The sequence below is a fragment of the Mus musculus genome, chromosome 3 (genome assembly GCF_000001635.26).
Source record: "Mus musculus strain C57BL/6J chromosome 3, GRCm38.p6 C57BL/6J".
NCBI classification, from domain to species: Eukaryota; Metazoa; Chordata; class Mammalia; order Rodentia; family Muridae; genus Mus; species Mus musculus.
This window is the reverse complement of record NC_000069.6, coordinates 30,596,796-30,619,873: the sequence shown is the minus strand read 5'-3', so window position 1 is coordinate 30,619,873 and position 23,078 is coordinate 30,596,796. Positions and strand designations below refer to the sequence as shown.

The 23,078-nt window shown below is 42.3% G+C and overlaps 2 protein-coding genes and 1 non-coding gene across 6 annotated transcripts; 1 reads left to right on the top strand and 2 right to left on the bottom strand.

Moving 5' to 3' along the window:
- Positions 1-17,787, bottom strand: Mynn (myoneurin). 4 transcript variants are annotated; one of them, NM_030557.3, is made up of 8 exons: positions 17,179-17,787; positions 16,074-16,370; positions 12,044-12,837; positions 10,730-10,889; positions 8,255-8,433; positions 7,322-7,405; positions 6,236-6,322; positions 1-3,323 (listed from the first exon to the last, which is right to left on the bottom strand). In NM_030557.3, the coding sequence occupies exons 2-8, from the start codon at positions 16,337-16,339 to the stop codon at positions 3,061-3,063; spliced, it is 1,833 nt and encodes a 610-aa protein (NP_085034.2). In that variant the 5' UTR covers positions 16,340-16,370; positions 17,179-17,787; the 3' UTR covers positions 1-3,060. The 4 variants fall into 4 exon arrangements, with proteins under 4 accessions (NP_085034.2, NP_001276551.1, NP_001276550.1 ...); NM_001289622.1 differs by having other exon boundaries at positions 16,204-16,370; NM_001289621.1 differs by lacking the exon at positions 7,322-7,405.
- A 744-nt stretch (positions 17,788-18,531) lies between these two features.
- Positions 18,532-18,604, bottom strand: n-TVaac8. The gene has a single exon. It is a non-coding gene; the product is annotated as a tRNA-Val (tRNA).
- A 1,399-nt stretch (positions 18,605-20,003) lies between these two features.
- On the top strand, positions 20,004-22,801 carry Actrt3 (actin related protein T3). The gene is made up of 2 exons (NM_029690.2): positions 20,004-20,218; positions 21,125-22,801. The coding sequence occupies exons 1-2, from the start codon at positions 20,025-20,027 to the stop codon at positions 22,038-22,040; spliced, it is 1,110 nt and encodes a 369-aa protein (NP_083966.1). The 5' UTR covers positions 20,004-20,024; the 3' UTR covers positions 22,041-22,801.
- Positions 22,802-23,078: the final 277 nt, after the last annotated feature.

Genomic DNA, 23,078 nt, shown 5'->3' with positions numbered 1-23,078 from the left:
TGCAGAATTCATCTTTTTATTTGGTGGTATTTTTAATTCAATAACAGATTAAAAATCTCCAGGTAAATGATAATATATATATATATATTCCAGAACGTCATTTCAAGTGCTTCTCAAAGACAGAGCACCAAGCAGTGCTTGGGAGGCAGCTCTCAGTGTTTGGTCCATGCTGAAATCAGCTACGAGGCTTCTCTATCAAATATCTGCCCCAGCACATCTGATTCAGCACAGCAAACTGGAGTGGGCATGGGTACTCTTATTAAACTCCAATCTGACAGAAGTAAAGACAGTACAACAATTAGCCTAGGATATTTTTAAAATTAGTGTAGAGAGTTAATTACCTACTTTAACTGCTTTGACATGTGCCATTTCTGTAAGATTAAAATGTAGAGAAATGATAAACTACTTTTTCAAAGAACTGACAGACCTTCAATCTTGAAGAAGCTTTTAAAATTGTCCACTGAAATGATCCTATGGAATTTAACATGAATACTATTTAACAGCAAATTTTATTTAATATATAATTACAATTCCCTCTTTAAAAAAGCTCTAAAGTAAAATAATAATACAAAATTAGAAAATACTTTCTAAGATATTCAGCATTTTAAAGAAAGTTTGAACACCTGCTATAACACTTAAATAATTAAGAAGCTTTGCTAAAACACTGCATCATAACAGAGTAGGTAAAGAACTTACCGCAGGGATTCTCTGTGTTAGAATGACTCCCAGATTCTCATAAAGTGCACGCACGTTAGAGTGAGTAGTAACAGCATAGCATTAAAAGAATAACATTCAGTCTCTGAGCTTTCGTCACAAATAACTCTGCAAGAGCAAATGACTAAACCAGTATCAATCTAAAATAATTTTAGATACGCAAGTAATACAAATTAAAAAAAAAAACAATCTGACCTACTTCAGATTCCACTTATATGAAATAATGCTGAAAGTAACAATTTAGAAGCTTTCAGATGCTAGTTAGCAAGTTGGGGATTGAGTGGCTTGGTGCTGCTGTGTTGTTAGGGGCTGTGCTGCTCGCCTGGGGAATGCGGGAGGAGGATGTGGGGGACAGAGCCACTTTAGGTTACACAGGAGTCCTAGGCCAGTCTGGACTGTGAACTGATACACCAACAAGACTATCATTACACTCTAGGAGACTGCACACAGCACATCATGACATCATGACAGCAGCTTTTGGAATCCTGTTTAATCTTCTTGCCTTAACTTCCCAGAATACTGTGATTATAGGTATGTGCGTGCCCACCTAACTACAGCACTTTAAAAAACTGTTCATTATATGCTTGGATTAATGCAGCTGTGATTTAAACATAGCCCCTCCACTTTGGCAAACTTGTTAAAAAGGGTTGAGTCTTAATTTCTTTTTCAGTTTTGTTATATTCCAGTAAATTTTTATTGATTTTAACCAGAAAAAGATTAGCTGAACATTTTATACCTTACAAATTTTATTCAAACTCAGTATGTTCATTTAACATACACACAGATTTCTTAGCTAAATAATAAAATAAGTTTATTGTACAAAGGTGGTATTTCATACTCTCTCCAGTTAAGTTAGTCTCGCTGGTCATAATTTACCGTGAAAATGCTATAGCTTTAAGAAATGGGAAGACACCTGCAGTTTGCAAGAACTGAGGGTCCTAGTATGTCTTCTTAGTTCTGTGACTTGGAACCAAAGAGGGAGGATTATGATGGAAGAATAGTCCCAGTGAACACTGCGAGCCTGTTCTGGTGCAGTCCTGAACACGCGTGAGACCTAACTAAGTGATGGCAGAGATGAGAAACAGTCACCAGGACTTATCAGCAATGGAACTGACTGGGAAACTGAACTTAAAATGCAAAGTGAAATCAACTGATATGCAGACAGTGAGAGGGGAAGAGGGAGCAGGCTGGAGGACGGGCGATGCTGAACTCGCTACACCCAGGGGAACGGAAAGGACACTATAAAGCTATAGCCAACAACCAAACGTTGCAGTTTTAATTTATAAATTTGAAAAACACATGTCTATAGAAAACTCAAATATAAAATGGTAAACAAACTGATAACCCAAAAGTATAGCTTATAATTGAAGTTAGGATATTAAGGATATTTATTTGTGTGTATGTGTGTTGCCTTAGGCATGCAACTCAGGTTTCTTGATTTTTCTAAGTAATACATCAAATTTAGAAGCCAAGTGATTTCTAGTATGTATTTTATATCTAGAAAATTCCTTTTAGAACATTTATTTTAAAAAGTGCATAACTGATACAAGATAGGCTTATCAAAAATTTTCAAAACTTGTTATATATTCACTTCCAATAATCTACAAATCTAATAAAATATAAAATGAATCAAATTCCAAAACTGTCTTCTGACCACTTAAAAACACCAAATATCTATTTAAAAAAATATAGTTTCAACTCAAACAAAAATGGATCTGAGCACTGGTTTTCTCCAGAATACTGAATTCACTCTAAATGAACACAAATTTACACACGTTTTCTGGGTTTTAAGAGAAATACTTTGTTTGGCTTCATTAGAAAAGTTACCTCTAAAGGAATATATTAATAAATAGCACAATTCTTCCTCAGTATCTAAATTTTCATAGACATAAACATGAACTTGAATCCCTCCGACAGTTTCCATACTGGTCCACAGGGCTTACAAACAGAAACACTTCGAAGTTGATATTACTGTAGATTTTGTTTAAACAGCAAGGAGAGAACAACAAAAAACCCCAGGTCAGATTCGACCTAAGGAACAAACAAGTCTACAATGCAAAGTGAAGATGGAATTAAGGCAGCATTAACAGTGTCTAAAACCGACCCACCCACAACAGTGCGGTGCGGTGCGGGGGAAGCGCTCCTTCACAGGCTGGCTGTTTACAATAAAAGCCAAAAACCCAAGCCAGCACTGCCTGATGCAGGGTCAGGTGCTTTCACTTCCGTGAACAAAGACTAATGGGCTCACGGCTCAAATGAGTGGGGGTTAGTTAACACGACTCTGCACCTTACCAGACATAGTTATGTCTCTGCCGAGGACGGCCTAGCAAGTCCATGCCCTCAAAGTCAGTACAACTGTTGTAAAAAAATCAACTGCGGTTCCGAGTACCCATTCACCGTGGACCTCAGCAGCGTGTCTGATGCAGGAGACTGACTGTCCGTGACAGGCAGGAGCATCTGGTGGTCTTCAGTCCCAAGTGGAAGCGCTAAGGGTAGAGTCATATCAGAAGGCTTCACATCTAGTGTTTCTGACAAGGGACTTCTCTGTACGGAGTCTTGTTCGCTTACAGCATGGTCATCTACACTGCAATCTGGATTTTTATCAGTACCTGAAACAGAAGGGAAAGTATACTGGCTCTAACAATGCAAAACCAAACAACTGTCTGAGGTGCACTAATCCACATTCAGGTCCACAGCCACGTGGAGCCTGTTTCTCTCTCCCCCACGTGCCTGAAGTTTGCACTGATACTACACAGCACGTATCAAGAACAGGGCCGAGCACTAACGCAAGTACACACATGAGTGTAAACATTCCAAGCCCAGGTGAGCTCTCCTCCTCTCCTCATCACACAGATGCAAACCTCACCCGCTCTCCATGGCACCCGCTCTTCTCAGGCTTGCTTGACTACGCAGTCATGCCTCCACTCCTCAACTAGGCTGTAAATTCCTCCATGGTGAATGCTAAGTTAAACTTCCCTGATTTCTAAGTGCAGAAGGGCAACAAAGTAAATCAATCTTTGTACACTGATTATTTTCATGAGGAGTGCACACTAGCCAGTGGCTTCAGGTTTGCAGTACACAACTTATCAGTTAAATCCAGAAGTGAGAAAGGCTGCTCTCCTAGAGAAATTACCACACCAACTAGCGATGTACTTTGCCTTCACTGCACTACTGGCTGTAACATGTTGCTGCCACCCCAAAATGCTGACATGACTTCAGCAGCCTCGTTAGATAGCCAACAGTGCATGCTTTGCTTACACTAAGTTGCAATTCTCTGAACTCTGCAGTTTAACCAGTCAAGAAACAACCTGAGCGGTCTTGTCTTTGTGACTCATCAAAATGCCCTCTGTTTGCAATGACTCTGTCCTGCCCGTCTCCATCCCCTGAATTTCTCTCTTCGATTTCTATAAAAATAAGTCTTTTCTCTCCTGACAGCCCCCCCCCCTTAGATACTGTCATTATGGAGCCTTGCAACCAGTCTGCTTTCCATCAGCATCCTGAGTGCTGGGACTATAGGCATGTGCTACCATGTCCAAGAGAACCTAAGACATGCTAATGCTTCAGAAGAAATGTCTCCTTTAGCACCTCTGTATTTACAATGTTCTACAATTTCAATATAGTCAGATCTCTGACATTACATCCAGGTAGTAATTAAGCTCTTAAGAGAACCAGGACTATACCCTGTTCAACTTCATACACCCTGCAGCTATGTGTATCCCATAGGTATTAAATGGACTATGAAGAGACTCACTGCAGTTTTCAGATGTTTCTACCCTAATCCTTACAATTAAACTTACTACAGTATATATGTAAAACGAAGTCACACACACACACACACACACACACACACACACACGTAAACTGTTTGATACTGGACACTGTACCCAGAGCTGCACGCATGCTGCGTGAGCATTCTATCCCACTCGCTGATTCTCATTGTCACACCTAAGATACCTTTCATCTTGGCGGAATGTCATAAGTACAGTAAACCAAGCATCTAATGTCAGCAACGAGCCTAAAAGTTTGCAGTCTGGCTTCCTATCCTGCCAGGATGTTGAGCTACCAGGGCCCATTTCCTTCCACATTCTGATATTCACGAGAGCTCTTTTCTAACTACAGTAGTCATCCTCAATGCATTATGGACAATAATGACATTGCATGCTTATATTGTCTTTCACTTTTGAAACTACTCAAAAGTCATGCTTTTTGCTTTTTGTTTGTTGGTTGGTTGGTTTGTTTGAGAAAGGGACTACTTATGTAGCTCAACTTGAACAACAACTGTCTTTCTCGGCTCCTAAGTTACAGAACTATAGGTGTGTGATATGTACCACCATGCTTTGTGGCAAGACAGATTTTTTAAAGAAGGAGATAAAGTTGTTTATTATTATTATTATTATTATTATTATTATTATTATTATTTAATATGTGAGGGTGTGTTACTGCATGTGTGACTGGTGCCAGGGGCTGGTAGAGGATATTGGAACCCCTGGAACTAGAGCTACAGACAGCTGTGAGCTGCCATGTGGGTGCTGAGACTCTAACCCAGGTCCTCTGGAAGGGCAGCTAGTGCTCTTAAATGATGAGGCATCTTTCCAGCCCCCTTGTGATGGTTTGTATATCCTTGGACCAGGGAGTGGCACCATCTGAAGGTGTGACCTGGTTGTAATGGGTGTGTCACTGTGGGTGTGGGTATAAGATCCTCACCCTAGTTGCCTGGAAGTCAGTCTTCCACTAGCAGCCTTTGGATGAAGACATAGATAGAACTCTCAGCTCCTCCTGCGCCATGCCTGCCTGGATACTGCCATGCTCCCACCTTGATGATAATGGACTGAACCTCTGAACCTGTAAGCCAGCCCCAATTAAATGTTGCTTTTTATAAGACTTGCCTTGGTCATGTTGCCTGTTCACAGCAGTAAAACCCTAACTAAGACACCCCTGAACATTTTAAATTTATTTTATTTTTATTTCTTTTATGAAGTTCAGTATTTCAAAAACAGTGGAATTTAATTCTGTAAATTATAAAGCTACTTTCTTTATATGTATATACGTAAGTCTTTGTTACTGTTTTCTAAAATCACTTAATTCTATTCATTTGTTTGCTTGCTTGCTTGTTTGTTTATTTGTGTGTGTGTTTGTGTGTATATGTGTGTCAGAGAACAACTCTCAGGGAACTGTTCTCTTCTGGTACCTGTTAGATTTGGGAATAGAATTTAGGTTGTCAGGCCTGAGCACACAAGCTTCTAGCCCTGTTTTGTTGGGGACTATTTTGGTTTGTTTTTTGAGACAGGGCTTCACTATGTGGCTCAAGCTTGCCTGCAACTAGCTGTGTGGCCACCTTGACATTAAGAATTTGAGATCTTACTGGGACAGCTTCCTGAGTATTGAGATTATAAGCATGATCCACTCTAGCTCCCTACATCTACTTTTAAACACAGATCTAGTATCCAGTGTTGAAACGTGTAGCTCATCATGCTAAGGTCCAGCACAATAGAGAAGTGCATGTCTAAGCATGTGCTCTTACCAGAATGGACCTTTGTTTTATGCTTCTTTAAGTTTTTAATGTCTGTGTATGAGTTTCCACATAATTCACAGATAAATGGTCGTTCTCCTGAAAAACAAGGCAAGAACTTTAAAATCTTAGTATTTAAAAAATTGCTAGCTGACACACAACTATCAAATATTGATGAAAATAAAGCAAACATTCTTTTATTCACTTAGTTAGGACTGTGAGATGAGAAACCCTACACACTTAGGTACACTTTTACTTAAGAAGTATAACCCAATTTGGGGTGAAATTACGCATTTTCATTTTCTGAAGTTCTCAAAAATAATCTACTCTTACATGTCACAAATGAGGAACTCTTCTAAGAAATACTGACAATATTCTACAACACAACTATTTTCCAATGCATACTGTCCAGGCTGGGGAATCTACCTCAGCGGAAGACTGCATGCCTAGCTAGCATCAGTAAAGCTCTGAGTTTGCTCCCCAGCACAATGGGGGTCAGGGGATGACTGAAGAATCACTTAATATGTTACCCCCAAACCAAGAAACACGAGGATACAGGAGCTGGCAGTGAGTTTAACAAGCCCCATCTGGTATTCATAGCATGCTAGGTAAGAATTATGAAGATAAATTTTTTTTAAAAATGTAAACAGCTTTAAAAAGTAGCAGTTTTCCTTTAATTTTAATATTCAATGGTTTTTCATACTATTTACATATTACATGCTATAACAAACATGCTGATAACAAAATCCATTCCTAAAACTTATATATAAGAACCTACTTTATAATTCTGATAATTCCTTGTTTGATATATCTACTCTATTTAATGCAAATGTTTTCATTTGGAAATGATGGATATCTGCATATTCCTTAGAAAATCTACACAATTCTTAACCAAATTTAAATTATACTCTAAACAACTAAAAAATAATAATAAAAGAAAGAAATGAACAAATAAAAAGCTGATATTTATACATTAAAGACTAATTATCACTAAGTTATACTAGATACAAGATACTCCACAATGGTTTCAAAGCCAAGGTTTATGTACAAAGGAATTAAGAGAGAACAAAAAACGATGCGTTCTCCCTCAACACAGACCTGTATGGGATCGAAAGTGTTTGTTGAGCTCTCCTGAGGAAATAAAACTTTTCCCACAAATACCACATATGTATGGTTTTTCACCTAGATGGAAAATAAAAGATAGCGAAGTGGTGTACTATACCAATATAATATTTATCAATTACAAGAAATCTAAATTAAGCTTTTAAAATTATCATCTATATGAAAGCCTTCCTATGATGTATCTTAGAAGCATCCAAAGTAATGAACTATTAATTCTACCTATCTAGATCGGTACTTTTCATACACTAAAACATCATTTCTAAATTTCTTCTTTCCTACAAGAGATGACCTGGGTAAACAATTTGATTCATGTGATTAAGGACATGTCAAATTCAAGTGACATTTCAAATCTTGCTATTTACTTTTATTATTCAAGGAGAATAAAAATATTTAAGGAAGATTATGGCCAACAGCCCACCTTCCAAAAAAGACTCTGACCAGTACACTTTGTTTTCAAAACTTCTCATTTGCATCTGACATACCTGTCTGAGTTCCAGATCTTGGAATGTCTATGCAAAAGAGGCCCAAGTCACAAGACAGGTTTCTCGCCTAAGCCACCTCCTGCTTAACTCCCCATCCACATTCTTACTCACCAGAGACAGATTCTCAAAAAAGGCTAACTAGGTTTTCTCTAGTCGTAAAAACATGGTTCAATTTGATTTTCATATTTCCAGAATTCTCTTACTTTAACAAGCATAAGCTAACAATAAAATTTTCACCTACCTTGTATTATTCTACCAAATGTCAGATTCTTAATCTAATGGTTATGTGAAAATCATGAACATAGATAGCTTCAAAACTACCAATGTAGATATCTAAAAAGTCTACAGTCTACCTTTTGAAAAGGCCCAACTCCCACTTCTCTTAGCTACAAGCTTGTTACTAGCAGGCTCAGTAGTAAACTCTTACCTGTGTGTTTCCGAGAATGAGTGATAAGAGAGCTAGAGACAGCAAATGCCTTTCCGCAGGTGTCGCACACATAAGGCTTTTCTCCAGTGTGTCTGCGGACATGATAGGTCAGCGTGCTGGCCTGGGCAAATCTCTGCCCACATCTATCACAAACATATGGCTTTTCTCCACTGTGTTTCCTGTTAGTGAACATAAAGTAACAGCGGTAAGTAAAGCAATCCGGAGGTCACGTATACACCAAGTACTTCTTATATAAAATGCTGTATTTCATGCAACATTCATCTCAACAGGTGACGCCAAGGGCCAATGGCTTGGTCCCCAGCTAGAGAAAGCCTAGCAGATGGAAACTTTAGGAGGCTTGGCCTGACCTGCTTCTAACTAGGCCTCACCTCCTAAAGAAGCAGGTCACAGACTGTACCTTTGTCTCCACCCCTCTTCAACCTCTGCTTCTTGCCTGCCACAGGCTGAGCAGTGGATTCCACCACATCCTCTCTGGCATATTTCTTTGCCTCATCAAAGGCCCACAAGCTATGAGGCAGGAGAGCATGGCCTGAAGCCTCTAGAACTGCCTGCCAACACGGGCCCTCCTTCTTAGGCTAACTGCCTCAGAGTGACAGCTGGGGACATGGAAAGAAAGAAGAGTGCCAGGGAGGCGTCCTCTGTGACTGCCTCACAGTGTGGTTCGGACACTTTAGAACTTTATGAGGAATTAGAGAAAGTTTAGGGATGCAGGTTAGAGATGTTCTAGAAGACTCCAGCAGAGCTCCTTGGACCGTTCATAAAAACAAAGTCCTGACAGAGATGTGCACTGCAGCCAGGGATGATAGGAAATGTCAATGACTCCAACATTCATGGCGCCAATGCGTGAGCATTCAAAGTCTGAAGATAGCTATATGACGGAAGGGGAGGCGGTGTCAGGAAAGACATGCTTAGTACTAGAAGGAAATAATGCCACTGGGAACTGAACTTGAGAACAATTTTGAATTCTGGCAATTACCTTGTTTACATTTTATCCATGCCCCGAGGCTCTGAGCTTGGTCTAAAGATTTAAATTTTCCAGTGGAAGAAATTTCAAGGCTGCATAGTACACAGATGTTTCAAGCATTACTGGCTACTTTTAGCTAGATTTACAGTGAGCAAAAACAAAGTGGAAATTTTTGAAGAACTTAGAAGTTTGGCTTGAAAAGAAGTAAGTAAAGCTGGGACCAAGAAGACTTGGTTGAGGAATATTTAGCAAAGGAAAAGTAAGTCAATGGGCTGGGAGCACAGCTCAACAGTAGAGCAATTGTCTAGCATGTTGGAGGGCCTGTGTTCAGTTCCTAGCACCATAAAGCAGAACAAACAAAAATCCTCATCAGCGGTATATTCTTGTTATCCCAGCTCTCAAGAAGTGAGGTAGGATTTTGGGTCTGCAACCAGCCTGGGCTATACAGCAAGATCCTGGCTCAAACAAACAAAAAAAGTAGAAAACTAGCCAAATCCTAGTCATCAAAAGTGACAGGGTGTGAAAATGCGTATTCATTTGGTTTGAGAACCTACTAAGCTCCTTGCCTGCATACACTGTTTCCATGTGCTTTGTCCAAGGTCAGCCACATAGGCACTCAGAGTCTACTGTAGCCACTGTTCACACACAGGCCACGGCTACTACTTCCCCTGGGAGACTGTGGTAGAGCTATCTATCACAGCAGTCAGGAAGAAGAGGCCGAGGAGGAGCATGCAGGGAAGGCTGGGGCAAGAGGCAACAATGAGAATCTAGGGAAACAGTTCTTTAACCAGGTCTCAATACGTAAACTATCACCCCCTCTAATTCTCTGATTAAGTCAGAGCCACTACCCTCACAATCACCTTTGAAATGTTACACACTGTTACACTGGGGACTATGCCTTCCACAAATGGGCATTTGGGAGGTATCTCAGATCCAAACAATTTTCTATCTCCTGCTGGAGATGCTCAAGCACACCCCAGGTGAATGCACTCAGCCATCTCTAAGGTTCTCCAGGCTGCATAGCTTCAGGACCTCTCAAAAGTTCAGGTCTAAGCTGAGCCTTTAACCCCAGAACCCCAAAGGCAGAGGCAGGTGGGTCTCTCTGAGTTCAAGGCCAGACTGGTCTACAGAGCCACTTCTAGGACAGCTGGGGCTACACAGCTAAATTCTGTCTAGAAATAACAACAAGAACAAAAAAGTCCAGGTCTAAAGTCTCAGAGATGTGGGCAACTCTTATAAAAATCAAAACACAGTTTACACAAATTGCACAATACAATTTCCATTCCAAAGGAGAGGAATGAAAATGTAAGGAAGATGAGACCCAGATGGACACCTGGTGGACAAGCATCCAACTCTCTTGTTCCACAGTCAGCACACTGTCCTGTGAGGCTTACCCTGCGTGCTCTCTCTGTGTGCTCACAGAAAATGCACTGCTCATTAGATTGTAATCATTAACTAACATAAAGGTCAAACGACTCATTTCCTTTTACCTTGCATGAATCTTGAGGTTGCTAGAAGTTGCAAACTGTAAATTGCACACATCACATTTATAGGGTTTTTCCTCACCATGATGCATGCGACTATGGAAGACCAGCTGGCATTTCTGAGCAAATCCTTTATCACACAGTTCACATTTATATGGCCTTTCCCCTAAAAAAACAATAACATTTATATTAGGAAGATATTAAGAGCAATGATATCATATTAGGAAAAAAAAAATCCTGTTTTACTTGCTAAAATCATAAAGTTTGAAGGTTTTTAAGAGTACCAACAGTACTGGTTTTTGTTTGCAGAAGATGGTACAACTTCTAAGTAACAAAAACAAATGGGATGCCTTTCAAGACTACTGAAAACACTAGAAGCAAAGAAATCAATCGTAACAGTGAAAGGTGATCAGCAAGAAGAATATATAAAATACAAACCTAAGCAGAAAGTCATGCAAATCAGAGGTAAACAGAAAAGCTGAGAAAGAAGGATCTTCAAAAACCAATGAAATCTAGGAGCATGTAACGGGAGGTGGTGGTAATATGTAAAAATTGGCCTGAGTTTTAGTATTTAACTCTGTTAAATGTTTAAAACCTAGAACCAAGCAAGGCGTAACGGCACAGCTCTATAACCCTAACTACTCTGGAGGGGGGGCAGGGAGACTGCAGATTCAAGATGTCTGAGCAACATAGCAAGACACTGTCTCAGAATAAAAAGAGTCCTATTGGGGAGGGGGGAAGGGCTAGCTTAGTGGTAGAGCGCTTGTGCAGCATGTTCAAGGCCCTCCGTTCAATCCCCAGCAGGGGCTGGGGTTAGGACCAAGTTTATGCATATTATGAGAAAAGGGTGTAAGGACTAGAACTCAAACGTCAATTATAACAAAGAGCTACTAAATACTTGGTTACAATCACAAATAAAATTTTAGGATTCTAATGTTCTCAGGAGGCAGAGGCAGACAGATTTCTGAGTTCGAGGCCAGCCTGGTCTACAGAGTAAGTTCCAGGTCAGCCAGGGCTATACAGAGAAATCCTGTCTTGAAAAAAAACAAAAAAAAAAAAAAAAATTAAAAAATAAAAAAGGATTCTAATGTTAAAACCTTTTACGGTTAAAAGAATATGGCAGCCTTTGTTTGTAAGCAATGAATGTTGTATGCTAATGTCATCTGTATGGGCTGAAGATAAAACTTAGTAGGACAATGCGTGCTCACTTGAGGCCCTGGCTTCAATTCTCAGTGCCAAAACAAAACAGAAAACACAAACAGCACTAAGCCACCACAGCAGGAAAACAGAACAGTGGCTCTTCCCAGGAAGCAGGCTTACCTGTGTGAGTCCTCACATGCGTCTTTAGTTGGTTGCACTGGGTAAATGCCTTTCCACACAAGTGGCAGACGTAGGGCTTGACTCCTTTGTGTATTCTCATGTGCCTTCGCAGGCTGCTGGCTTCCGAAAACACCTTCCCGCAAGTGTTGCACATTGGCTTGGCCTTGGAAAACCTTGCATCCAGCTCTTCCCCGGCGTTCTCCAGCTCATATGGACTCTTTACACTGGCTATGTTAGACATGGAGTGTTCTTTCAGAGCACAATGTGACTGTGATTTCCGACGTTTCCGTTTGACTGTAACAGTTTGCACAATATCTTGGGTTGGAAAAGTATTTTCCACAACCGAGGTCAACTCAAGTTCTGAACTGTCATTTCCTTGAATGATTTGCTCTACTACAGGTGAGGACAACTTGCTCGTCTCTAGGAATAATTCCACAGACGCGCTCTCTAGAACGTCACTGGGGTACTGCACTGCTTTGCTCTGCCCTGGTTTCTGAGAACTGAAGGCCTTCTTCTTCTTTTTACTTTGAGACGATTTCTTTGTCAATGCCCGTGGTTTAGGGTTTGCCTGAACTGAGTCCGTGGAGACTTCTGATTTCTCCCGATTGTTATAATCTCGCAGGGTAAGAAGACAGGCCTGTTGATTCAATTCGATGTTTCCAGTAATACTAGATATTTCGGTAGAAGAGGGACTAGCAATGAAAGCGAAATCCTCCATCTTTATTTTACATTTAGTTACTACCTCTTCTACTTTGAGATAGTCAGCAGCCTGATGGATTTCTTTAACATTCCAACTGAAAAAAAAAAAAAACAGGACAATGACAATATTCTGATCAAAAAAAAAAAAAAAAATCAAAAACAAAACCAGAAACAGCTGTACTTACTCAAATGTCTCTTAAAGATCTAATAAAGCAGAATGCTGAACATTTTTAAACTAAGTAACTAATTTATAGAATGTAACTCAGAATGTTTGAGTAGGTATCTCCAATTCTGATACTGAAAAGATGAAAAGAATGTAGAGTAACAAAATATTTTTTGTTACAAAATATATTTTCTGGCTGCTTAGAAAACAATAACAAACAAACAAGCAAAAGACAGACACTTGAATTGAATTTAAAAATGACTGCTGGGTGGTCAGGAAGCTGGCTCAGCGGGGAAAGCCTAAGCCCCAAGGGGCCCGCCTGAGAAGGCACTGTGACCGTGCACATGTCCCATCATCCCAGCACTCTCCTGAAGATGGCAGGCAGAGTCAGGCCAGTTAACCAAGAGAGCCATACAGCAGCAGAAACAAGACCCCATCTCAACAGGATGAAGAGAGAAATGAGTCCCCCAAACTGGTGTCTGACCTCTACATGCGTGTGGTACACATGTGAGCATCCTGCACTGGAGAACACACATACATTTGTTTTACTTCTGTTGAGACGGTATCTCTTTGTAGCTTTGACTAACCTGAAACTTACCATGTAGGCTGGACTCAAACTCATAGGGGTCACCTGCCTCTCCCTCATGAGCCCTGGGATTAAAGGCATGCACACTGTGCCCTGCTATTTTTTTTTTTTTTTTTTTAATGTTGTTGGCAATACCCTGCTTCCTCCCATTCCCTCTGAGGCTTCCTCAGAAATCAATCAACTTTTCTGGATTGGCAACAGAAAGAGTTCAATGAAAACTGTCTCCTAATCTTCTCTTCTGCCTTCGGAGGTACTTTTAACTAGGTTTCTCAATCTTTGCTGTGAATATGAATCATGGAGAGGTCTTGTTAATAAAAATGGACATTTAGCCATCTATGAGAAAGTGCCAGAGAGCCCGGAACTGTTATGCACTCTCTACTAAGAAAGGTGTTCCAGGATGTTCCAATCAAGTTAAGATTTTTTTTTTTCACAAATAGTTAATGGAAAAAGAGACCAGATGGAAGGCAGGTGGCTTGTGTCTACAATAGAGCACTCTGGGGACTGTATTGAGGCCATCTTCAGCCACACAGTGAGTTTCTGTCAAACTCACACAGTGAGATCTTATCTCAAAAAAACCAAAAAAGAAAACATAAAAATTAAAAAACTCTCTCAAAATCCACTGATCTGCAGTTAGTATTAAATACTCTATATTCTTCAGCCCATTCAATTCATCAATTATTTACCAAATTTTAATTATTGTGGAAGATTAACTTATCTCTGCTCATTATCCCAATACAACAATTCTAAAACATGAATACTTCCTTTTCAGAAAAAAAAAAAAAACAAGAGGTGTTTTGATCCTAGCATGTATAAGAAGTGTACATTCTTATTATGGGATAAGCTGCAAGCTACAAGGAAAGGATCTTAACTGTGTACAGGCATACATCTGTAGAGATGGCCTGGAAAAGGATGTGTATGAAAAATATTAATAGTCCTAGTCAGTAGGTGGCACAATCTCATGGGCGTTTTTCCCTTCCAAGTTTCCTCTAAGAAATGTAGAACTGAAGAGGGCAGAGAATAAAGACGATAAAATATAAAGTAAACAAGTGTTTGTTGCCCAGTGGGGGCTTCAAGTAACCTTTCACTCAGTTTTTACAATAATACCAATATAGTTACTACTATCTCACTTTTATGAGGCGATTAAGGCTCACGGAGGCCTTTAGGTGACATATGATCAGCCAATCAGAAAGACACAATTCCAATGTCTATTTTTTTTTTTCCTTCAGTAAGTCTGGTTAGCCCAGAACTCAAAGAGACGCACCTGCCTCTGCATCCCAAGTTCTGGGTTAAATGCGTGCGCCACCCCGACTGGCCTATAAGTCCGTTCTACCAGCCACTCCCCTACTTGTGCGCATGCTTCTATTAGAAATGAAGGAAAGAAGGCAAGCATAATCTGTCCAGATCCTTTTTGCTTCTGCCCTTTCTACTTTTCTCCCACAACTAGGAATGTATGACTATCAGCCTAGCTTTTATACAGAGGAAACAATATATCTCTATTATAAGACTCTGAAGAGCCTACTTACTATAAAGGGGCAGCAATAAGCATCTTTTGGCATAGTCTGTGTGTGTTCCTGTGCACACATGCATGCAGATGTGTGTGTATTTGTGTATGGAAGCCGCAGACGATTCTGCGTGTCTTCCTCTGTTGCCCTTCACACCCTATTATATGAGACAGGATCTTTCCCTGAGCTAGAAGCTCCCAGATTCTGCTAGGCTGGCTGGCTGGCTGGCTGGCAGGAGGGCGGGCGGGCGGGCTAATGAGCTCCACCCCAGCAGCACTGGTATCACAAAACTGCTTTTATTTGGTGGCTAAGGACCCGAAATCAGGTCCTCATCCTTGCACGGCAGGCACTTGACCAATGCACCTCTGGAGCCCAACGGTTAAGACCCTTAAGAGAAACACAGTGATGCCTCTGGCTTGATTCAAGCTTTGGATAGGTTGACAACGGGAACAGACTTAATGCTACTTGCATTTCCACGAAGTTACTTTCCAGAACCACAATCAGAAAGTCCTGCACGTTGCCATTTAAATATGAGCACTAGAAGGCCATGAGGCCATGAGGCCTGAGGTGGTTCTTCAACAACTCTACTCCAAATACCCTAGAAGCAGCAACGGACAGAGACTGTGTGAGAGAGGGCCTGAGGGACATGAAGACCAAAGGAAAACCTACTTTAAATTCAGAATTTGCAAAATTGAAATAGAGCCTTTTTTTTTTTTTTTTGGTGAATAAGTCTGTCAGATGGAATTCTTGACTTTAATGTGTATTGTTTGTTTGTTTTTGTTTTTTCAAGACAGGGTTTCTTTGTGTAGCCCTGGCTGTCCTGGAACTTCCTCTGTTGCCCAGGCTGGCCTTGAATTTATTAGGTCCTGCCTGCCTCTGCCGCCCACCACCAGCTTTAATGTGTTTTTTGTGCTTACCAAACATCTTTTCATCCTCAACAGTTCTACTGAAGCTATAGTGTGTGTGTGTGTGTGTGTGTTGTGTAACAACACTGAGAATGAGCATGGAGAGCAAACTGGAAAAACAGGAATCTAGCTCTAAAGACTAGATTTTATAACTGAATAAAAACATGTACTTTACCTGTCGAGATTTAAAGTTCCTGTATATATAAACTCCAACAGTTTCTGAAATCCGTCAGCCTTCACCTGACTCTGATCAAGAAAAACATTGTTCTCAGAAGTGCTTCTGTAGATCGCCCCAAAATACTCACTAAAGGAGGCAAGCACATTCCTATGCGCCTTAAACTGGAATTCTCCAATCACTACGGTACAGTCGCAAAGAAATCCCGCTTCCCGTTGCTTATTCAGTCTCTCTAAAAGGTGCTCACAGTGGTGTGAATACTGCATTTTGCTAGCAGAATGGGATTTCACCCTTGATCTAAAAAAGACAAGAAGAGACGGTGAACTGATAGCCGTAAGCTTTCATCAAACATTCACCCATGCAGCGGTAAGGGAGTGTGGGACAAAAGACTAAACCCAAAGAACACAGCTCTTCCTTTGCCTCCCAACCCCCAAAAGCCTCATCGAACACTCGTGGTGATTAAATGCTTTTCTTTGTTTTACTGCACTAGAACACTAATGCAATAAAAGGCAGTGAAAAAAACAAAAACAAAAACAACAACAACAAAAAAAAACATGTCACAGTTGTAAACAGGGCCGTAAAATCCTAAGCTTCTAGAGTTGACCCCTCAAACTTTTAAGCTCCAACAGGCATCTTTACCTGAAGGTGCTTAAACAAATAGACTAAGAAAAGCCTCCTTGAAACAGGATAAGAACACGATACGAGTTGTTCCCATTGCTCTCTGATCACTGAACCCTGTAAGCAGAGATGGTGAGGTTCCAAGCTCCAGGCAAGTGCAAGGGGGCGGGAACGCCCCGACCCGCTGTGTCAAAGGTTCCATCACTCTCCGGAGGAGGACACACCCCTTGCCTGCCCGCTGCTTGCTTGGCAGCGGCGGAGGGCGACAGTCCTAGCCAGTCCCCGGCCACCGCTGCCTTGCACTCCCAGCTTGCACTCCCGCGAGTTCCCACGGCACCGGCCATGACTACATATACCGCGGACGCTGCCTCTGCCTAGACACCCTCCTCCGCCCCGAATCGCGCTCGATCTCCGAGGCGCCGGACCACATAAGACCCCGGGATCCCAGAACGCAGGGACGACAGGCCAGACAGAGGGCGGCACTCACCCGTAGCCGCCCAAGGGAAACAGTTTCTTCACTCTCTCACCGCCATCTTGGGAGGACGTCACTGCGACGCTCCGCCTCTCCCTTCCTCCTCTGCGATAGCGTCACGTCCGGGTGTGTGGTCCATTGGGGACACCGGAGATAGGACGCTAAAAGTCTACTAGGGCCGGCGAGCTGGGTCTCAGAGCCCTGACTTCCCGGCATGCCCAGGTCTCCGGATCACACCTCCTTGCTCACTCGCATCCGGTGCGAGCTGCTCACCTTGTCAGCCCGCAGCTGTCGGCCCAGATTCTGGATGGAGACCGGGCTTGAGTGCAGAGCCGGCCTCTCCGGGAACCGCGCTGCGCGCTGCATGCTGGGAGTTGTAGTTCTTTTCCTCGCCTGTCATCCTGTCTTCATTAGCGCCCCTCCAGTGGAGATGACTGTGTTGTGCACCCTGGTTCTTGACCGGGGCGAGTGGGAGGGATATGCTTAAGTCGAGACCAATCACTCCTTCCTCTTTTGCATATCCGAAAGCTCTTGGGACCCCCAGAATTCTGTTTGAACCGGCTCACCAAAGCTCATCTACCAGAATGCCCTTACCTGGCAACAGAGATGAGATGTTCGAAAGCAAAGCAAAGCAGCAGGGCACACTGGGCATGCGCAACGTGGGAGGAAGGTGGGCTTTCTACCGGAAAAGGTTTTCCTACGTCTGAACCAGAATAATTTTAGCACAGTTATTTACCTCGAAATCAGAGTTAGTGCAGTAAAGGGAGAAGAGCAAAGTTAAGTTTTGATGTGTTCTTCCCTAGAACCTGCGGACGTCATAAATCTTAAAAAGCACAACTGAAACGTTTGTTGGTATAAGTTACGTTTATGCTTTTTAAGGAATTTACCTGTGACTTTATTTAAAAGACAGTCTCAAAAACTCTGAGAGTTTTTTCCATACCGGAATCTTTTTGCTTATATCTCTGTGAAGAATTTGTGAATAAAACCACGAGTCGTTTTTATAAGAAAAATGTTGAGGCTACTTTTTTATATGTCTGAGTATAAATTTCTTTTTAATTTCATCTTTTTGTCAAACCCTTTCGATAATGTGTTAATTCTGAAATATTTAGTGAAGTTGACATATAAATTAAGAACAAAATTTAGCCTGACAGGAGGGGGGGGAAATGGAATCTCGAGGGGAGAAAACTGAATACAGACATGCTTCAGAGGCTAGAGATTGGGAGAATGCCTTCTAGAATCAGTAGCTACCTACTTCATCAGCCCTTTTTGTTGCTGCTCTCGTCTGTGTGTTGGGGCGTTTGTTATCAACATTAAAACAGCTGATTCAAGGTCGTTTCTTTAATGGGCGGGTTACCGTTTTAAAAGATATGTTTCCGCCCGGTTTCGAACCGGGGACCTTTCGCGTGTTAGGCGAACGTGATAACCACTACACTACGGAAACTTGGTTGCACTGGTGTGTTGAAATGTTCTTCTTATGTGATGTCGTCATATACGTTTCACACCTGTTTAAGGTTTATGCATTTTTCAATGAGGAGAGAGAAAAAATATTAACAAAGCACAGTTAACTTAACAGGCTGAGACTATTTAAAAGTTTGAACTTGTTTGCAATTTCTTTTTCTCCCTTCCTTCCTTTCATTCATTCTGTCTTTTTCTTGTTTTGCTAAGCCCGGCGGGTACACCACTAGAGACCAGCAGGCACACTTAGTTCCTGGCCGAATTTCATTTTTTTTCTCATTTTAGACAGGTTATGCTTTCCTCCAGCTGGGAAGCAGCGGCGCGCTGTAGCCAGGGCCTGTGATTTGGCGCAGTACAGTGCTTTGGCGGGTTTTGGTGGAAGCACGTGTAAATTACCCTTTTCCCCATCCTGCTTCGAAACCAAAGCTTCTATTTGTGTGCTGTTTTAAAGCCCCTAAAGGATGCGCGAAACCAGACACCAAGACGTTCATTTTTTGCTGCGCAGTGTACTTTCTTTTTCTGAACTGAACTTCATAATGATCTAAGGCATTTATATTCTTACCAAATGGCAGACATGTTCTTATTCCTAAAACATCAACCTCAGGAAATGAAAATTAGCTTCGGAGGACCTAGAGATATAATCCAGAAGATGAAGAAAAGGATGAAATAAGGGGGGAAGGAGGGGGGGGAAGAGGGAGGGAGGGAGGGAGGGAGGGAGGGAGAGAGAGAGAGAGAGAGAGAGAGAGAGAGAGAGAGAGAGAAATGAACGGAGAAAAGAAAAGGGGAAGGAGGGGAGCCGAGCATCCCAGAACTCAGAGCCTGAAGAGGGGAATTCCGCTGAGTTCGAGGGCAGCCTGTGCTAAAATGCACCATCTTACAAAACCCAAAAGGTTTTGCCTTTTTGTGTATATCTTTAGAAAGGACAGGAAAGATGTAACGTTGTTTACTTTACTATACAGAACATAAACTCGTTTCACACCCCAGCACTCCCTGAAATTGATCCTTACAGAAGCCAGGCAGAGCCTTCCTGTAGCGATATTTCCAAGGCCGGTGTTAAGGGTCTTCCTCCAGCTTCCCACTCGCCCTGGAACACTACTGTTAACCACAGTGCAAGGACTTAAGAGAATTTTTTTTTAATAGACATTCAGCGTGTTTGAGAAAGGTTCTTGCAAATTGTTAGATTTCTATGTTTTGCAAGGGTAGCCCGGTTTTCTGGTATTAATGCTGAGAGCTTCCAGGAGCAGCGGTGATGCTCAACCCATGGAAAGCGGTCGCAGGAGGCACCTCACTCATGTCATGCGGGCCAGCAGATGGCCGGGTCCTCTGTGACGCGACATTACCAACACCTGTCACCGCACAGCCTGGGAAGAGCGGTCTGGAGGCGCAGATGCAGCAGCACCAGCGGCATGAGCGGCTACCAGCCACCAGTGGTGATCGACAACGGCTCGGGAATGATCAAGGCGGGCCTGGCTGGGACCCGGGAGCCCCAGTTTGTCTACCCGAATATTCTGGGCCGGTCCAAGGGCCATACGGCGGACAGCAGGCAGGAGCTGTGTGTGGGTGATCAAGCGCAGGAGCGCAGGAGCTTCCTATCCATCAGGTACTGCGGGACTCTGCAGTCTTGGGGGCTTTGTGGAAGTGGGTGGAGAGCCCATAGCTAAAGCCACCCCGAAAGGACCAGGGAAGGAACCCCAAGGCCACTCCTTACAAAAAACAAAAACAAAAACCCAAAACAAACAAACAAACAAAAACTTCTGTTCTCTATACACAAATATATTCAAGCATACAGTGGCCGTTCATGCTAGATGTGCCTGCGTAAGAATGTGGCTTGACGTGTGACTTTTGTCATGCGGTGTGGTCTCTTGAACTATTTACAATTATACCAGAATGTGGGAAGTTTCCAACTTTTTGAAGTCACATTCTCCAAAGAAGAGAAAAAAATAGCCAAGCAAAATGACTGCAGAGAAAAGTAGCTGTGCTGTTTACTGGAAGTTACTTTGTCAATTACAGAAAACAATAATGATAAATAGTCCCCTTGGATGCAAAGGAACAGAAAGGTAGAATTAACAGTTTCTATTTAAGAATGGTAGCCTTCACCTTCAATCGGGTAAAGGCAGGGGAGTCTGTGCATTCCAAGCCATCTTGGTTTGCATACTGAGTTTGTTTTATTTGTCTGTCTGTCTGTCTGTCTGTCTGTCTGTCTGTCTGTTTATTTGATGTAGAGTTTCTCTGTGTAACCCTGGCTATCCTAAAACTAGTTCTATTGTTTGGACTGGCCTGAAATCGTAGATCTGCCTGTCTCTGCCTCCTGAGTGCTGGAGGCAAGTGTCATGGGTTCTAAGCTAGCCAGCACAACATAATGAGATTCTGTCTCAAAACAAGAACTATCAAATAATAATAATAATAGTAATAGTAATAATAATAATAATTTAAGCCAAATCTAAAACCACCATTAGCAACAACCATAAAAGCACAAGACTTATATATTTTATTGTCCTCCCTCCAGCTATCCAGTGGAACGGGGTCTCATTTCCTCCTGGGGGGACATGGAGATCATGTGGAAGCATATCTATGACTACAACCTGAACCTGAACGCCAGTGATGGCCCGGTCTTGGTTACAGAACCTGCGCTGAATCCACTGGCAGACCGGCAACACATCTCCGAAGTGTTTTTTGAGAATCTGGGAGTCCCTGCCTTCTACATGTCCGCCCAGGCGGTGTTGGCTCTCTTCGCTGCTGGCTTTACTACTGGCCTGGTGCTGAATTCAGGAGCTGGGATTACTCAGTGTGTGCCCATCTTTGAGGGTTACTGCCTATCTCATGGTGTAAAACAGCTAAATGTGGCAGGATCTGACCTCACCAGCTACCTCATGATGTTGTTGAAGGGTGATGGTATCATGCTGCTTAGAACCGGGGACAGGAAGGTTGTTACAGACATTAAAGAGAATGCTTGTTATGTGGCGATGAACTATGAAGATGAAATGACCAAGGACTCTAACCTAGAGAAAATATACACCCTGCCTGATGGAAAGACTGTCAAACTCCATAAGCAGTTATTTCATTGCCCAGAGGCCCTCTTTTCTCCATATCTTGTGAATGTTGATGCTCCGGGCATCGACAAGATGTGCTTCGGCAGCATAATGAAATGTGATACAGATCTCAGGAACTCCTTCTTCTCCAATATCATCCTTTCGGGAGGATCAACGTCTTTTCCTGGTTTAGATAAGCGACTCATTAAGGATGTGGCAAAGCTGGCACCTGCCAATACTGCCGTACAGGTTATAGCTCCCCCGGAAAGGAAAATATCAGTGTGGATGGGGGGTTCTATTCTTGCCTCCTTGTCTGCCTTCCAAGACATGTGGATCACGGCTGCAGAATTTGAAGAAGTTGGACCCAACATTGTACACCAGAGATGCTTTTGAAATGCAGACAGAATGAAAAATAAGAATGCTTTGAGTGTACATAACAAAATGCTTTGGGTGTTCTTATTTGGGGAGGGTGAAAAGCATTTCTGTTATTGGGATGGGCCACTTTCTTTGTAAAAATGTTTTTGGTAGTTCTGGGAATTGGACCTAGAGTCTCAGGACTGTTAAGTGCTCTACCACTGAACCATATTCCCTGCTGTCTTTTTTACTTGTGTTTTGAGATAGGATCTCCTGCTAAATTGCCTAGGCTGGATTTGAGAGCTTGTAACCCTTGTGCTTCAGTCTCCCAGGAAACTGGAATTACAGGTTGCAATTTTGGGCCTGGCTTTCTTGGATTCTTCTGAACAGGGCAGGAAACAATGTAACAATAACGGTGGGTGTTGTAGGAGATGAGCCACAGCTCAGAAATCGCCACAGCTCAGAAATCGCTGAACCGGTCCTTCTGCTGGGGAATGGTTTTTATTGTGAATGTGATAGGGAAAAGAATCCAGACGCATCTGGAAGAGTTCGAAGCAGAGAGAGAAGTAGACTGGGCATGGGCGAGGTAGTCTGCAAGACAGTGTGAGAGAGCGGGGATGGGGGGGTGGGGGTGGGGTGGGGAAATCTTGCAGATTCTGTCACGCCCAAAAGAACCTGGACAGATGGCCGTCTGTGGTGCCTAATCACATATCCCCATTGATAAGGTGGGACTGCTCAAGGTCATTGGGAAGTTCCGTTGGGATAAACGTGTTTAAAGGTACATTAAAATGCAACAAAGTATTGGGGTTTATTTTCAAAAATTAAAGAATTTCTGGAGGCAGGCAGTTACATGTTCAGAGAACATGCTGAGATTCTGAGCTGCTGCTAATAGATGCCATTCCATCAGGGTGAACACTTCTCTATTGGCCCTACTTTTCTGATTGTCTGTCTGTCCTTTCTCCATTCCCTTGCTGGCCCTAATCTGGACTCTAGCACCCCTTGAGAAAGGCAGTAGTATGTCATCTAGTTGAAATGACACATTCTCTACAGTGTCCAGATGACATCTTTGTGCTAGCC

Excerpts from the sequence above, each read along its gene's own strand:
- Mynn (NM_030557.3), bottom strand. The coding sequence starts at position 16,339 with ATGCAGTATTCACACCACTGTGAGCACCTTTTAGAGAGACTGAATAAG. Across the intron at positions 10,890-12,043 it reads GCATGTGAGGACTCACACAG|GGGAAAGGCCATATAAATGT; the intron begins GTAAGCCTGCTT and ends TTGTTTTTTTAG. Across the intron at positions 7,406-8,254 it reads TCATTCTCGGAAACACACAG|GTGAAAAACCATACATATGT; the intron begins GTAAGAGTTTAC and ends TTTTCCATCTAG.
- Actrt3 (NM_029690.2), top strand. The coding sequence starts at position 20,025 with ATGAGCGGCTACCAGCCACCAGTGGTGATCGACAACGGCTCGGGAATG. Across the intron at positions 20,219-21,124 it reads AGGAGCTTCCTATCCATCAG|CTATCCAGTGGAACGGGGTC; the intron begins GTACTGCGGGAC and ends TCCTCCCTCCAG.